Consider the following 17,697-nt stretch of genomic DNA (forward strand, 5'->3'; position numbering starts at 1 on the left):
TTAACTACCTTGTTCTCAGCAACATTTTCCCAGAAGACACCATTGTTTTGCTCATAGAGAACAATTAACTTGCCATTCTCACCAAGTGCAAATTGTTATGTACTAAATAAGACCAGAGTAGGACACACTGCCCTTGACAGTGGCCAGCACCATGCATGCATAAATACAGTACCTCTTCTGAAGAAATAAAGATGGACGCACTGTCAGCAGAAATCACAAATTTATTAACTCTTAAATATATCAATCAGCCATTTACCATTATGGCAAGAAATATATACAGTGTCCCATGGTAAACTGCAGTGTTTCAAAATGATAGACGATAATAAATGTGTAATTCAATTGTGGCGGAGAGAACAAATCACAATTTCCTCACATCTTAGTGTGGAAGACAAACTTGATCTACAGTAATACTTCAACACCACATGCTAAGTTAAAAGTGTAAAAAAAAAACACACTCTACACCTATTTTTTCCTTTAAATACATGTATGCCACGTATAGCTGCTTCACAAAAAGGTAAAAGTAACTAAAAAGGGAAAAATGAGGCCATTATTTTTTCACAGATCTCATTGGCAGGTTAACATGGCTCAATATATTTACTGTATATATTTATTTTAAATATATATTGTTTTAAATTGTGTAATAATTACCAGAAAAGCTTCAACCCATCTACCCATACATCCACTAGCAATAATATCTAAGATGCTTAGTAATCAACACAGAAAGGTGAGATGAGAGAAAGGAGGAAGGGTCGTTTTTGTTGTTTGGTTTTTCTTTTGCTTCTGCTTTAAAAATAGGCATCTGAGGACTGTGAATTACTATCGTTAAAATAACAATGATGTAGATTCCATGCACTGTAAAGCATTTCCAGAAAGAGAAAAAAAAATCACAGGAATTGAATCAACAAAGGAAAAATGAGAAGCATAAAGAAAACCTAGGACATTTCCCTTTTTGCTTTAAACTGGAAAATCCTAACTCCTTGACGGAAGATAATGATACTCTGACTCAAGAGAGAAGCTAAAAAAGCACAAGTCACAAAGAACAAGTTCAAAACACTTATGAGAATGGCAAACATTTGTAAGCCTCTCTAACTCTAGAAAACTAGCTAGTGATGATGCAGAAGTGACCCTCTCATTCCTCAAGATGGAGGTGAGTGTGTTTACATAAAACACACTCTGCTATCAACTTGGCATCCTCCTGGCAACTGTCCCAATCAGTAAGACATTGCAGTCACAGTAGGAACTTTATTTTATCTTAAGTTTAAACAATTCTAACACCTCCAACATATTTAGGATACTTAAGTCCAAACAAGAGCTTAAGCAGAATTATATACCTTTAAAATCTTGACATTTTTTGTGGGTCCTGAAGATGATCAAAAGTGCTAGTTTAGCTACCTTCAAAAGACCTTTATTTCCCTTTTACCTTCATTATGTAAATTTCCCTTTCATTCTTTTCTCACACACTACTAGCCTGCCTCCTCAAAAAAGGAAAAGGAAAAAAAGTAAGAAAAGAGTGGAACAAAAGAAAAATAAAAAAGGAAGCAAATAAAAGGAACAAAGAAACAGGATAAAGAAGAGACTGCAGATTTAAGGAAAAAAAAATTCAATTCAGCAAATTCACGAAAACAATGTGAATATATCCTAAAGTGATTAAACTCAGAAATGATGTGCATTTTTCCAGTTTACACAGTTTGACCAAAAACAGCATGGCCTTATGTGGTAGCAAACCAACTGCTTCTACTTTCATAAGCTATTTTTGCCCACATACCAACCCACTTTAATTGTTAAACAGCAAAACTTTCAATGAAAAATCATTCATTTTAACCAGGATCACACCAGAAAACTGAAGGTATATATATATATATATTATATTATATATATAATATATATATATAATTTTTTTTACCATTTTTTAAAAACAAAAACAAGCCAAAACAGATTAACAGCAAAGAGTTCTAAAAAATTTACATTTCTCTTACAAACTGTCATTCAGAGAACAATAGTTCTTAAGTCTGTTAAATCTTGGCATTAACAGAGAAACTTGATGAAGAGTTGTACTTGGAATTTCGTGAATTTTTTTTTTTTTGGTCTAATCTCCCCCTATTGTTTTGCCAACAGTAATTTAAGTTTGCATGGAACATCCCCGTAGTTGAAGTGTAAACAATGTATAGGAAGGAATATATGATAAGATGATGCATCACATATGCATTACATGTAGGACCTTCACAACTTCATGCACTCAGAAACATGCATGAAGAGGAGGAGAGGACGGCCCAGGGTCACCATCCAGGTGCCTTGAGAACAGAGAATGCAGAAGTGGCACTGTTGATATTTAGCTGGAAGGAGAAAGGGGGAGGAAGAAATAAATTACATTGTTTTACCAAATATCATCAAATTGTTTTGCCATAGATTTGACTAGGCTACAGTTCTATAACTTGGTTAATGAATAGATTGAAAACACTATGTCAGGAGGCTGAGGCAGGAGAATTGCTTGAACCCAGGAGGCGGAGGTTGCGGTGAGCCGAGATCGTGCCATTGCACTCCAGCCTGGGTAACAAGAGCGAAACTCCATCTCAAAAAAAAAAAAAAAAAAGAAAATACTATGTGTAAGAGATGTTTGCTTGTGATCATTACAAGAAAAATACAATGTTACACAAAGACAATATTAAAATAGAAAATCAGTATTAATTATTTTTTCACACAAAGCTAAGCTAAAAATAAAGAGACAGGGACACAGGCTTCAATCACATTATTAAATCTAAGTATACATCTTAAGCATTCCTGTTTACTCGACAAATTAGTAAATGAATATAATCCTTTTGTTGAAATAGACTCCTCCTTAGCTTTTGTTATTAGTATTAGGTTCCTTGGGAAATTGAACTTAGAAGTCAGTTTGACAGGGAATATAGTCTCAAAAGTAGAGAACATGATTACTCTCTTTAATTGGAGCTCTTCTTTGCTGAAAGCATCAGAGCACTATTTGTTAAAAGCTCTGAAAATGTTTAGTTCTTTGAATGAGGCAAATATTCACAACAGCACCATACTTATCTGAATACTTATAACCCAAATCTAAGAAACAAATAGTTAAAAACAACAACAAAAACTTGAAGTTAATTACAGTCAACTTTCAATTATCCTCTGGAATTACCCACTTTGTGAGTTCTAAATTTCAGCTTGACTTCCTTGTGTGGCCTGTCTTTATGGTCAAGTACCGTTATACTCAGACACAGCAAATTGACTTACACATTTGCCACAGCCAGCTGCTTACAGGAAATGCAACCTTCTGAAAGAATGGTTAACACACTAAAGGATCCTAAAGTTTAGTGTAAATTAAGTCTGGATAATTGAGAGTTATCTGAATTGACTCAGATATAATTTACTTTTGATGTGAAAACTTCGGGATTCTAATGTGACACAATCCACATGTTGGAAAAAATTCTTATTAGGATTATGCTACCAAATGGGGCCGAAGGTTAGACTCAAGAGCACATGCAAAATTGATATGAATTGTCAAAGATCTTGTATGTTTTTCATTCAATATTATGCAAGAGAAAATATCTTCAAAGGAAGAAAAACAGCCATGCAGCTTTTCATTCAGCTCCAATCACAAAGTATCACGGAGCAGGATGCTACTTACAAGACCCATATGTGAATGGTTTTCAGGCCTTAGATGTTTTGCCACAAAGAGGTGCCTCCTGAGAAGTTTTCTTTCCCATTTGGAATACAGGGTGGCCTATTAAGAGAAGCCCCATTTAAGCCACCTGGCATAAAATGAAGTCATCTTGAATAGGCTCTATCCCATAAACACTTCAGGGAATTGCAAAAAAACCTAAACCCCGGGTACTGTATGAATGTAATCCTTTCTATATTAATTGTCAATCAATTTGTGCTGTAGCCGTTTGGGGTAAAAAAAAAAAAACACACACACACACACACACAAAAGTTGTCTTCATTATATTCATATTCCTTTTGTGTTTTTCTCTTAATTACATAGCTATTGTTTTTGGAATAAATTCCAGCCTATCGCTTGGTTTGTTTTTTGTCCCTGTTGACTCACTTTTTACAAATCCAACAGTGATATATAATTATTAGGGCTACACAGAGGTCTCTGAAAACCACTGTGGGATGTTATCAAACTAAGAAATCGTGATGGATTCTATGGAGTGAGTTGAATGCCTGTTTGTATGAACCCCCATTCCACATTCCAAATATTAACAGGTAATCCTGGTGAGAGTATATGGAAAGAGATCAACAGTGGACCAAACTTCTACACTGAGTTTAAACTCTTACTGTTTTCATCTCACTCCACTTTACCAATAAACCTATTTTTAATTATTCCTCTTTAGTCTAGTTGTAACCAGACTGCCTTACCAATAATGTTCTATCATATTAAACTAAATCCTGATAGTGTACTTTTATTTCTGATGCTCGTTTAGCTTGGACTATCCTCCTTTGTTTCTTCTATATCTCTAAATTCTACTCATCATTTAAGACTTTGCCCAAAATTCTATCTATACACAAAGTGTACTTCCAAACTTTAATTTTACTTCCAAAAGATAATTTTACTGTATTCTGAAGTTGATTATAAACTTTATTATATCAATTTTTTTCTTTGGAATCAATGATTAGCTAAACAAGAATACATGTTTTTTGAGAGCAATATCTTTTACTTTGTGTTGAATCTGGCACATATTAAGCACCTTGGAGATTCACGATAAATATGTACCTAATCGCTGACTGGAAAAGCGAACAAGATATCTGAGGTAGAATGGTGAGGTGAGAAAGACATTGCAGTACCTAACAATTGCCTTTTAAATGCTGACTGTAAATTTTTCCTAATATCTGTAATTGAGCCCCAGGGGATCATCTATGAAATGAAACTCCTGATAATATATTGGCCATTTTAGAAAGTCCTTTCTATGCTTTCCTCTGATATCCCCTTCCTCTGTCAATTGAGTAAATGAAGTCACAAATATATTGCCTTATGATATGGATCCCCTGGAATTACCCCTGTGAGATTTTGATAAGGTAGTCTCTAGTCCTAGCTAAACCTATCATATACTGGTCTATAGCAAGTTTCAACCCACAAATGGCTGATCTGATTGATCTTTCCAGAGATTCTTAAACTTTTCCCATGAAGGCATTTATTTCCATCAATGTAACCAACCACTAGCATTAAATAACATATGCCGTGCTATCAACATAGTAGAAGGAGCTGACCATGAGTGTATTAACAAAGAAGCTGGAAATATTTACTTGATGGGTACTGTTGGTGACCCCGAGCGATGAAAATGAACGTTCTGCCACTTTCCATCCCGGCGGTGCCACACACGAGTCTCTTCTGACTGCATTGTCTTTGGCATTCCACTGCCATCCATGTACTGTGTGAGCCTAATATATGCTATGCAGGCAGCATCATCCCCTACCAGATGTACATGAGGGTTTAGAATAATAGTGTGGATTGGTTTATTGCTTTTGGACAAAGCTGAAAGAGAAAAACATGAAAAGCAAAATTTAGTTCCTATGTAAAGGAAACTAAAACCAGTCATAACTTCAGGTAGGACCAATAAATGAAATGCCATTTATTCACTCACAAATTAGGTAATTAATCTACTATTTGCACTAATCGGGTGCTGGGCACTGTATAAAACAACAAAAGATCAGAAGTGGACACGGTCTTTATTTTATCTGATTTCCTTTGCAGGCAATTTATATACTCCTCTGGAAATTCTGATTGGGTGAAAAACCTGTAGAGATATATTAATTTATAATGGAAAGTAGTTAGAAACATAAATCACAATATGAATAGAGGTGAAGAAGGCCTGGCCCAGGTGTGCCAAGCAGTTCTTGCCTTTCCCGGAAATGAACTGCTGGGACAGTTGACTAGGGATTTTGTAGTGGTGTTTGTTTTTGTTAGCTGGCAAAGTATGTGGGACAAGGGAAATACATCAAGTTTCAGGTATGGACATCACTGTCTCCAAAATAAGGCTGGTGCTAGCCTTTGATAAAGCCTATGAACTTGTTTCTCATCTCATCCTCTGACTCCTCCACATACTAAGAGTTCATTCCATAATAGTCCACTTGTGATCATTTGATAAACATTCAAATTGTGTTGGCATATAGCCTGATTCTGATCTTCTAGCTCTTTCCTTTGACTCAGTAGCCCTCACTAGTCTCCAGCCTCTGGTGTTTCGACAGTAGCTACTAATTCTAAGGATTCAATCACCAAGAGATATGAGGATGATTTAGTACACATTACTTATTGATGCTGTTCCTTTCTTAGATCACTAGAAAAGGTTGAATTGTTTTTAGTTGTTATCCAAACATGCTTTCCATTCTCAGAAAATATCTATTCAGATTATATGAAATGCTATTAGAGTCACCTAAATACCCCATTATGGAGAATATATATTTATGGAACATGATGTATGTATGTATATATTAGTGTCAAGCTGAAAAAGGTTAAAATATTAATGGGTTAATTCTTTCATTAGGAATCAGATGGTGTCGATAGAGAGTCTGTTGGAGGAAACATGAGATGCTATCATAGTGCTGGAATATAGGGAATGTGACATTTACTGAAACTTTGTTAAGAGAATTTATCAAATAGTTCTTTTTGTTTGTAAATGCCTAATGCATATAAGAAAAAGTAACTCATTCAACACATCTTAACTTGAAAATCCATGCCACAGCAGATATTCTTATCAAAGCTTATAATTACTGAAAGAGATGTGATTATCCTTGTCATTACTATAATACATCTCATCTTTAATTCAAAAAGATCTCTACAAAAGGAATAAATTCACTTTATGCAATATGCAAACACAGTGTAATGTCTAATGTCATTAGGTATAAGGAAAAAGAGAAGGATAAAGGGAATTCCTGGTTTACATTTTTCTTGATGACCTGACCAAGGATTTCTGCAGGATGAACTCCATTTGTCACCTTCTTTGGAAATGCCTCTTTCTTCTGAAACTACAAGAAGTCTTAAAATTTGAATTGAAAAATTTATCTCACTATTCGTGTTCATTTTCATTTTACTTTGAAAATAAGCATCACATATGCTTGAAAGCACTCTTCTATGTTGAATATTTTGGCATGCTGTGGTTTTAAAAAATGTTTTCCTCCTATTTTTTCTTTTCCTTATTTTTATAATTTGAGGCAGGGTCTCATTCTGTCACCCAGGCTGGATTACAGTAGCATGATCATAGCTCATTGAAGCCTCAACATCCTGGGCTCAAAGTGATCCTCCCATCTCAGCTTCACAAGTAGCTAGGACTAAAGGTGCTTGTCATCATGCCTGGCTTCTGTGTAGAGATGGGCTCTCCTTATGCTGCTCATACTGGTCTTGGATTTCTGGCCTTAAGCTATCCTCCCACCTCAGCCTCCTAAAGTATTGGGATTACAGGCATGAACCACTGTGCCTGTCTATTTTTTAATATATAGTTTTATGAAAAGTTGAAATAACATTTTTTTGGTAATTGATTTATAGCTTATATTAACTGTGACTTGCATGAAGTATATTCAATCAACATTCCTTATTATTTTTCTTTTTTGAGACAAAGTTTCACTCTTGTTGCTGTCTCATGATCTAGGCTCGTTGCAACTTCCACCTCACAGGTTCAAGCAATTCTCATGCATGGGTCTCCCAAGTAGCTGAGATTACAGGTGTGCGCCACCATGCCTGGCTAATTCTGTATTTTTAGTAGAGATGGGGTTTCAGCATGTTCATGAGGCTGGTCTCGAACTCCTGGCCTCAACTGATTCACCTGCCTTGGGATCCCAAAGTGCTGGCATTGCAGGCATGAGCCACTGTGCGTGGCAAGCATTAATTTTTATACAAAGCATTATTTTTCAAAACACACCAAAACTGTAAGTCAAGCCTGACATTTTTTTTTTTTTCAATTTTCAATACAAAAAAACATTGTATGGTTTTAAATGCTGGATGAAGGTAAAAACTCTCACTGCAGAAAAGAGCCAGAGAATCTGCAGATTTGGGAAAAACTCAGAGTGGTTAAAAAGGGCATGATATTAAATTAGGAATAAATGTACCATTTTCAAAGTAGAATCGGTGAAAATCCATCCCTTCCACTAAATTACCCAAAGCTTCAGGTTCAAAAGCAGTAAGGCCTGGGTCACAGATTTTTCTGTAAAAGAAAAATAATGAAAACAACCAGTTAATAGGTGCTTTAATGTGTTTTGTTGTTTCATATGTAAACATTCTTATTCATCAGTCACTGAAGGAAACAGCCCCTAAAAACACTTAAATACAAAGTTTTATGACAAACCTTAGCAAGATGTGTTGAGGAGCAGACTCTAAAAAGACATTTTGCAGAGAACTCTGATAGGAACAAATTCATTTAACCAGTTCAAGCAGATGATAATATACAATATTTTAGCAGGCCCCTTTTTACAATTTCTGCTTTTTTTTTTTCTATTTTTAAGGTGAATTTTCCAGTTTTTTACACTTGATTAAGGTTTATTATTTTTTAAAAATGTTCTCCAGGTCCAAGTTTATGCTCTCCTATAGTCCAATAGTCTAAGTTTAAGACACTCTCCAAATCCTATAAACCTATCTTTGGTTCTGAAATTACATACTTCTGGAATAATTTTTTTTTTTTTTTTTTTTTTTGAGACAGGGTCTTCCTCTGTTGCCCAGGCTGGGTTGTAAGTGGTGCAATCATAGCTCACTGTAGCCTCAACCTTCCATACTCAAAACAATCCTCCTGCCTCAGCCTCCCCAGTAGTTGGGACTATTGGTGTGCAATACCACACTAGGTTAATTGACTTTTATTTTTAGTAGAGATGGCGCTTCCTTATGTTGTCCAGGCTGGTCTCGAACTCCTAGGCACAAGTGATTCTCCCACCTTGACCTCCCAAAGTGTGGTATTATAGGGGTGGGCCACCGTGCTTAGCCATGGAATAATTTTTTGATGGACCACATCTTCTACATTCATGTCAAACATGTACATTACATTTGGCTTGAAATAAAGTATCACACCCTATACCTCCTGGCAATGTCCATAAGACTTATGCAGTTTGTGTTTAAGTTTATTTTACTTTTAAAATAAAATCAATAGGAGGTTCAAATGCACATATTGGTTTTCTTTCTTAATCCTAAGAGTATGATTCAATAAAAGGGTACACAATTTTAAATATTCAGGAAAAATTAATGAGCTTTCTTTGGAGAAATTTATTTAATCCATAAAGAATTGTTGAACACCTACTATGTGGCAGATATTCTTCAAAACAAGAAATACAATATAATAATCCATACTAGAATAGATAGAAATGCAAAGCATTCAAAAAACAGATTACTAATAGACAGTGAACAGGAAAGGTTTAATAGAGGAAGAAAGTGTGAGCTGGGTTTTGAAGAATGAGTAAGAGTTCTCCAGGTGTGTGGGAGGTGGTGGGCAGTGGGAGGGCAGCAAGTGCAATGGTCTGCTGCTGTGAAAATGCAAGTACATTTGGAAAATGATGGCTGGTTGTTTGATGTGGAAAGCAGGGTCACTGTGTTATGTGTGTAAGGCCCCTGGAAATGTAGAGACGAAAATATTTCCTTTGGGCCTGTGGTGATCAGGGTAGGCTTCTCAGAGACGGTGACAAGATCTGGATTTGAAGAATGAGTAGGAGTTCACAAGGTAGATCAAATGGAGTACAGATCAAAGGAGTTTGGACTGTTTATTAATTTGCCCCAAATGGTAATACAGTGGATGGGGACACATATAATTTCATAGAGAAATTCCCCATTTGGGGGGCAAAATTTCTCATTCAGTAGAAATACACCTTTCTAAAGTCTAACTTACTGTAATTCCTCAAAGTACAGTACAGTTTATAGAATGTGGAACTGGTGCTATTTAAAGAATACTTTTAAAAAGTAGAAATCACAGTGGATATCTTTTGTACCTTAAAGATGGCGGAGGCAAGGATTACAACCTTCACTTCAGACTGCCTGCTGGGCAGGCATTCTTAAGCTTAAAATCAAATATATATAGTCTCTTTCTAAGAAGCAAAATGGGAAGAACAGTGTTCCTATGGTAACAAGAATTTATTCTGCCAGAGGCTATTACTTCCTCTATAAATATGGTTTTTAGTTTTCATTATCAGTGAACCAAAATTTCTTACTAGCTTACATCAGTACTAACATAATTTAGGAATAACTGTGCCGTGATGGATCCTTTTACCCAGCCATGAAAAGAGTCAATATATTTGAAAATCTGTCTATCTGTCTATCTAACTATGTATCTATCTACCTATCAATTATCTATCTATCTATCATCCATCCACCCTATAAAAGGCTTTAGATTAATGCAAGATTCACAAAGCTGCCATGTGACATGTGGGTGTGTGTGATCTGAACATGTGTTCTAAGGACCAGCTGACAGGACTACACCAGTACATTCTACCATCCCAAAAGCTCTCAAATGGAAGTCCTGTTGGATTAGCTCTAGCTAGAAAGTACAAAATCAGGCCAGATTATAGGTCTCCATAGGCAAAGATATTAGTCAACTGATGTGATCCCAAGGTTTAGCATTATTTAAAATACCCTATTTAAAACTGTCTGAGAAAATAGAAAATACATACTTTTGCCTGGCTATAATTGTTCTCTATATAAAAATAGTATCTGTTTATATAAAATTTAGAAAGAATAGAAAAGAAGTAGGAAAAACTTAGAAAAAAACACACACAATTTTACCTCTCACAGGCAACTTCTTCTTCTCTTTTTAACAACAACAAATACAAACTTTTTATCCTTCCACAAAAAAGATATTTTTAAAAAAGAATATTCTTATTCTTTGGAGAATCATATGTATCTAACAAGGATATAACAGCAATAAAGATTTTTAAAAAGCAGGTTCTATGGCACAGCTATAAATAATTGCTTAATAGGAAATCACTGTCTCTGAAAACAGACTGTTGTTTTTAACTCCATTTTAAAAAACTATTTCTTTTATTCCAAGTAGGCCTTCTGAGGTCATGATAAAAAAGTGATACACTCAAACACATGCATCTGGATCTGTTTATACATATATGCACACACATTTAATTTATAAGAAGCTCCTTATTTAGTTTCATTCTTACATTTAGCTAATCTCTTCCATATTTTATATTTGGTATTTATTTATAACTAAAGATAAAAGTAATACCTACTTATGTAAAACTTGGGAATAATAAAAAAGCAGGAAATAAATTCACACATAATTTTACCTCTCAGAGGTAACTTTTCTTTTTCTTTTAAAAATCTAATTTGGCATATTTCATTCCATTTTTAATATTTTTCACTTCTGTAGCTGGAATAAGTGTGTAAATACTCTTTTATGTCTTCCTTAATATTCAGTAAAAACATCACATTTTTCCAGATCGTGAGAAACTCAACATAACCACTGTACCGAGATGACTTAATGATAACCATACTGTTGGGCATATACATTGTTTCTAATTTTTCACTATTACATATTTTGCTTCAGTATATATCTTCATTCACAAATTTTTGTCCATGTTTTACATAAAAAATTTATACTCATGTTAAATTCTTATAAGTAGAATTAGAGTATTACAGTAAAATGAGCCTTTATAAAAGCTTTCATGTATATAACAGATTATGTAATAAAACATATTAATAATTCCTCCATCCCTGTTGCCACCACTATCTTGAAAGTTAGCACCCATTTATGTTTCATCCATGGTGCAGGAAAGTCAAACTGTCCTGCAGTATCTGTACCTTGCCGGCTGTCAAAAGAGTTTGTATCTCTGCAGATTTTACAGGCAGAAGAGGCTCTTACATTGAAGTTTGCATATACTTAATTAGTAAACATAAACATGCCTTTATTAGTTTACTTGTTATTTATATTTCCTCCTCTGATAATAAATCATGTCCTTTATCTATTTTTCTACTTTTCAATCATATTCACGCAATATAAAAAATTAACTTTTGATACATGTTTTGCAAATGTTTTTCTAAGTTTGTCTCTTACTTTTATTCTTGGATTTTTAATTAAAGTAGACATGTTTTACCTATTTAGGTATAATCATATTACATTCTCATTAACAATTATTTCTTCAGCTTTTGGATCTGTCTAGCCAGAGATCAGATTCAATCTCTGTTTTGCATTTAAGCCTTTCACTGGAGTGGAACTCATTCGTTGTATGGTGTAAAAAGGCCCTATTTAAATTGAATGCTTTATTTTTACTTCAGCAAAGTAATTTCTTTCATAGTTCCTATGATCCAGGAGTTTATAAACTTTAAATAAGCATTAGAACCCATTCTTCAAGTCACGTTTTCCTTAAGATACAAACATATAAAAGAGATGCAGATAAAGTTGAGCTGTACTGATTGAAGAGAGAAGGCTGCCTCAGGTCACCTCCTCATCTCCTTCTCTGCCCCAGAACTTCTGCAGAACTGCAAGGGAAGGCATTTCTAAAGCTGAAATGCACATTTTATGTCCTTTCCTATTTTTTTGTGTTTTTGTTCACATGAATTGCTCTGCCTAGAATGCCCTTTTCTCATCTGAACTTATGTGTGTGTGATGTGTGATGTGGGAGTGGTTATACATCTGCATATTTACAAAGAAATCTCCAATTGTTGGATCAGAAGTCAAGTCTTCTCTCTGTGAAATCTTTTTTTCTTTCTTTCTTTTTTTTTTTTTTCTGAGACACAGTCTCACTCTGTCATGCCGGCTAGAATACAGTGATGTGATGATGTCTCACTGCAGCCTCAACCTCCTAGGCTTAGGTGATCCTCCTGCCTTGACTTCCCAAGTATGTAGGACTACAGGTGTGCACCACTATGCCTGACTAATTTTTAAATGTTTTGTAGAAATGGGTCTTGTTTTGTCACCCAGGTTGATCTTGAACTCTTGGGCTCAAGCAATCCTCCCACCTCGGCCTCCCAAAGTGCTGGGATTACAGGTGTGAGCCACTGTGCCTGCCTTCTGAAATTTTAAATAAATTTGTATCTCCTAGGGGTACTTAGTCATTTATACTATGAAATAAAACTATCATTGACATATCAAACCTTGAATTAAATATATGTGAATTCATATACGTTGAAGAATGCATTCATATTAATACATTTCCATATGCATGAGAGAAAGGTAAACATCTGCTACTCACGTGTAGGCTTCAAAGTCCCCATTGTTGATAGCTTCGATCAGTTGTTCAGTGACTTTGATAATCTCTTGCTTTCGTGCTAAAGGCAAAAATATAGCTGAGTGAGAATAAAAGACAAAAGTCTTATAAAATATTCCTTTTTATTTCTGTTTTTTGAGATAGGGTCTCACTCTGTTGCCCAGGCTGGAGTGCAAGCGTGATCATGACTCCCTGTAGCCTTGACCTCCTGGGCTCAAGTGATCCTCCCACCTCTGCCTCCCAAAGTGCTGGGATTACAGGTATGAATCACTGTGCCCAGCCAGAATCTGAATTTAACATGACTCTCAGGTAACCCCTGCATATATTTATGTGTGAAAAGTACTGCTATTTTCCACTTGTTTGAAAACAACAGTCACCTGAAGGATCAAGGCTATGTTTTTAAACATTAGTTTTTACTACCTTAAACAACTTGCTTGAATTAGTAAACATATTTTGATTCATAGTTAACAAATGTTATTAAAAACAATAATCTTAACAAGTATCATTCTAAGCATATATGTCTATCTTCAGAGTGAAGATGATATCTTTCATTGAGATATTGAACTTTATATAATTATTTGCATTTTCTCACTATTCTGCTCGACTAACCCTACAAGAGGATGCTGACACTGTGATTGCCCTTCGTATTTAGATAAATGGTCTTTAGTAAACTCTACAAATTGAAGTGACATATAAATCAATACTGTAGATGTAGGCAGATAATCAGATGAAAGCCTCCAGGTATAGCTGTCAACCCAATACCAATCATGATTTGTTTCTATTTCTAGCTCATAATTGGTAAAATTATTAATAGTTGGTTTGGCTCAAAACAAATTCAAATCAGTGAATTTGTTTCTACTGACATCTGCCTCAAGTTTTCTTTCTCTTTTTTGAATGCCTGCAGCATCTGTATCACTCACTTGGCAATTATGTATATGCTATCTCTTGATACCTTCTTCAGTTTAAAACACATTATTATTTGTTTTAAACTGTTATTAAACTTTTGGAACTGTGTAATGTGTCTTCCTCGTTAAAAGCTCCCCGACGGCAAAGCACATTTTATTTCTTGTATAGCCTAAAAAGCTTTGTTCAATGTCTTTTATGGAATAGATGCTCAATGTTTGTGGATTTAACCAACTGAGTCTAATAATAACCTTTTGTCAATGTCAGAATACTGTTATCTTACTTATAAAATTACTGCATGAAATATTTTAGAAATCAAATTTTACTGGATTTTGTTTTACGAATATTGTGATATTCCCTTAAAAATCACTGAAGATAGACTGGAAATCACAACGTGTTACTTCCCATCTTATCTTACTGAGGTAGTGAGGCTGCTATTGATAATGGAAAAAGCTGACTTCTGGTTTTTGTTCTTTACTGAATAAAGGCACTAGTTTGTATTTTTTTTAATGAATCTGATCTTCATTAAGCAGATTTTAACCACATGCTTAAATGCTTACTTTCACTTCGAAACTTCAGGCTACCTAGGTGATGACATTATTTAAAAATAAATTTTCTATAAACCGAATTTTACTTCATAGAGACTATATGAGACAATATCATAACAAATACAAGTAATAAACTATCTTATAAAATGTGATGAAGTTAGTCCATAAAATGGTTGCTAACAACATCAAGGTCTATAATATTAAAAAATCACTATATGGGTTAGAATTTGTATTCAATTATATAGTTACTTTTCATTTATATAAGGTAACATAGCTCCTACAGAAGTCTAAAACATTTCTTGCTGTTGCTCATTTGATTGATGACTATCAATAACACATTCAACAGCAAAACATACTGACAGAAGTGGTACCATGGCACAATTCTGTAATAATGATGCTGCCAGTGACACATTTTAGCTGAATTCAGTTAGGCAATAAGTGATTCATCCATCTGTGGCCTCAACAGTATGAACATTTGGCAAAAGCTAATGACAGCTGACCCGATGCTGGAATAAAAAGGACACAGGTACGGAGGATTTCAGAAAATGAGATTGTAAAATTGTGGCCACCAAAACTTCCTTCTCACATGAAATCCTCATTTCAAACTAACGTTTTTTTGTTTTTTTTTTTTTTTTTTTTTTTTTTTTGGTCTGATATGTAGCTGATAGGAAAAAATATAGTTTAGAGACATGGACAATTTTTAAAAACTAACAAAAAAGAAGAAAGAGATGAACATAAGATCAATGTCCTTTGTGGGGCTTCATTAGGGTAAGCCTCAGTTTATAGAGTGTGAAAAGTTTAAGATCACTTCCTGAAGTTTCTGAAAGTCTCTGCACTGCCTCATAAGCATAATAGGGAATTAGAACCATTGGATGTACACGCATTCGCGCTTCAATATTTTGCATGCCACAGCTGGCTTAAGGTTTGTCTTGCGTAAACAAAGAAATACAAATTGCCTTCTCTCTTACTTCTCATGCTTAGAAACGATGGTGCTTTTACCGGCAGGACAACAAATGGGAATCAGCCAGAATGCTTCTGTGCTGTATCATCATAAGAACAACGTGACTCTTCTGGCTTAAGAGGGGCCTGGAACTCAGGAATCTGTAGAGTGCTTATTTCCCTGGGGCAAAGGAGCTTCAGTGAGTCAGAGGCGGCACATGACAGCTGACTCTTTAAAGGAAAGCAGAAGGCTGGAAATGAATCATTTGTATATAGTAGTCAGCTTGTGGTTGGAACTGTTATCACAAGCCCAGCATCTGACCTAGAGGCAGAGTGAGGGTTTGGTGCTAGCTAGGTCCACTCCCAATCAACAGTGAGATTAAGGAACAGTTACTGTGCCAGGGGTTTGGACAGACAAGTTGTGTGGGAAGGGGCTCCACTCTCATCTGGCCTTCCCTCTTCCTGAACGCTAATAACCACTCCAAAAGTCAAAGTGGGGAGAGCTTGTGACGAGGTTTATATTACACCATGATAAATGGAGAATGTACCAGTAAGATGTTCCTTGAATACCAGAAGCTTCTTCCACTCCACAGCCAGCCATTTAATCACAGGAAACTGTTTACATACTCAGTTTATTTCTAGAATTGAAGTGCTCAAGCCTATACTCACAGGACACAAAGTACTTTCTGAGAATTTCTAGATTCTTAGGAAAAGGAAAAAGAAAATCAAGTGGAAGAGACGTTCCAGGTTCTGAGTAGAATTATTTTCCATGCAATTATGCAAAGAATTGAAAACATTTTCACTTTCAAATTCATATATTTTTGGCTCGTGTTCTAAGAGGCCTGAAAGAGTAAGATAAGGTGTGAATGATCCCACAGTGTTTGAAAACAAAGTAAAACCCAGAACTGAGAGTAATTACATAACAGAACAACTTACAGATTTACATTTCCTCAAACTTCATTAGATTTGGTTACTATAATAATACTCAGATATGAAGTCATTATTTCTTGGTTTAACAGATAAATAAAGGGATTATAGGCATTTCCCAAAGGTCTGGAAATTGCTGATCACTCTCACCCTCTTGTCTTAGAATACTCTCCTTTTACTTAACTCTCTTGCATTTCTACATGTTCTCATTCTCATTTGCTGTTATCCTTCTCTACCTGGATATTAAATGCCTCAACTCCTTTTAAAGACTCAATTTGAGGCCTTCTCCTTATCTCATGCTGCAACCCTAATGTCTTGTGCACACTAGCCTTTTAAACTGTCATCTATAGTCCAATGACTCCCAAATGGTTAACTTCCTTCCTAGACTTTTCCTTTCCATCTATGTGTCAAGCCCCATTTTTGAGCCTCCATTTGGGTATTTCAAATGTAACTCAAACCCAACATATCCTGAACTGAACTTGAGACCTTCCACCAGTACAAGCCTGCGTGCTCTTCCATGGAGCCCCATTCTAGTGAATAGCAACATCATATATCAGTTGCATAAGCCAGAAAGAAACCTGAGGATCGTATTTGACTCCCTAAACCCAGCACCTTAATCCAATCCATTGAGTTCTGTTGAATTTGCCTTCCTCTTCTTTTTCACTTCTTTTCCTTTTCGCCCCCACTCTGGGTACAAGCACCCATCATTCCCGTCATTTCTTGTCCAGGCTCTGTAACAGCCCTCCTACTGGGTGTTTCTGCAACCAATTTTGCTCTTCACTATTCTGTTCTCTATAATGCAACCACCTCTCTTTCTCTCTCTCTCTTTTTAATGCCCATCTCTTCAGATAACCTTGTATTTGAACTCTTCTAAAACCTTTTCTCCGTTCTCAGGATAGGTATCTGAAGGGAGACTACAAAACCTTGCATAATCTGGACTCTACCCATCTCATCAGACTCATTCAAAGACTCTTTCACTTTACCCTCTCCATTTTACCCCTGCTCTGTTTTACCAATTCGAAATGGACATGCTGCCTCCTATTACCAGCCCTTCATAGGTCCTGTCTTCTTTTCTTAGAAAACTGGCCCCCGTTTTGCTCCTACTTCTTTTATCAGATCTCAACTATTATTTCTTCAAAAATGCCTTCCCTGATCCTCATGTGTCAGGTCCCTGAGATGTTATGAATTCATACAAAGCTGACACCTGCTTTTAAAAAATACTTAGTACACTTGTATTTACATACTTATTTGC

At 35.4% G+C, this 17,697-nt stretch overlaps 1 protein-coding gene across 24 annotated transcripts in view; it reads right to left on the reverse strand.

Moving 5' to 3' along the window:
- Positions 1–203: 203 nt before the first annotated feature.
- CAMK2D (calcium/calmodulin dependent protein kinase II delta) overlaps positions 204–17,697 on the reverse strand; it is a 309,946-nt gene continuing 292,452 nt past the window's right edge. For 18 of the 24 annotated variants that reach the window (XM_074396636.1, XM_074396634.1, XM_074396635.1 and 15 more), the window contains 5 exons: positions 13,114–13,189; positions 8,050–8,144; positions 5,254–5,482; positions 3,635–3,730; positions 204–2,333 (listed from right to left, as the gene is read on the reverse strand). In XM_074396636.1, coding sequence (XP_074252737.1) covers positions 3,664–3,730; positions 5,254–5,482; positions 8,050–8,144; positions 13,114–13,189 — 467 coding nt within the window. In that variant the 3' untranslated portion in view covers positions 204–2,333; positions 3,635–3,663. Of the gene's footprint in view, positions 2,334–3,634; positions 3,731–5,249; positions 5,483–8,049; positions 8,145–13,113; positions 13,190–17,697 lie in introns of those variants that run through there. The other 6 variants (XM_074396647.1, XM_074396640.1, XM_074396644.1 and 3 more) reach the window with 2 other exon arrangements.

This window comes from Saimiri boliviensis, chromosome 3, assembly GCF_048565385.1.
Source record: "Saimiri boliviensis isolate mSaiBol1 chromosome 3, mSaiBol1.pri, whole genome shotgun sequence".
NCBI classification, from domain to species: Eukaryota; Metazoa; Chordata; class Mammalia; order Primates; family Cebidae; genus Saimiri; species Saimiri boliviensis.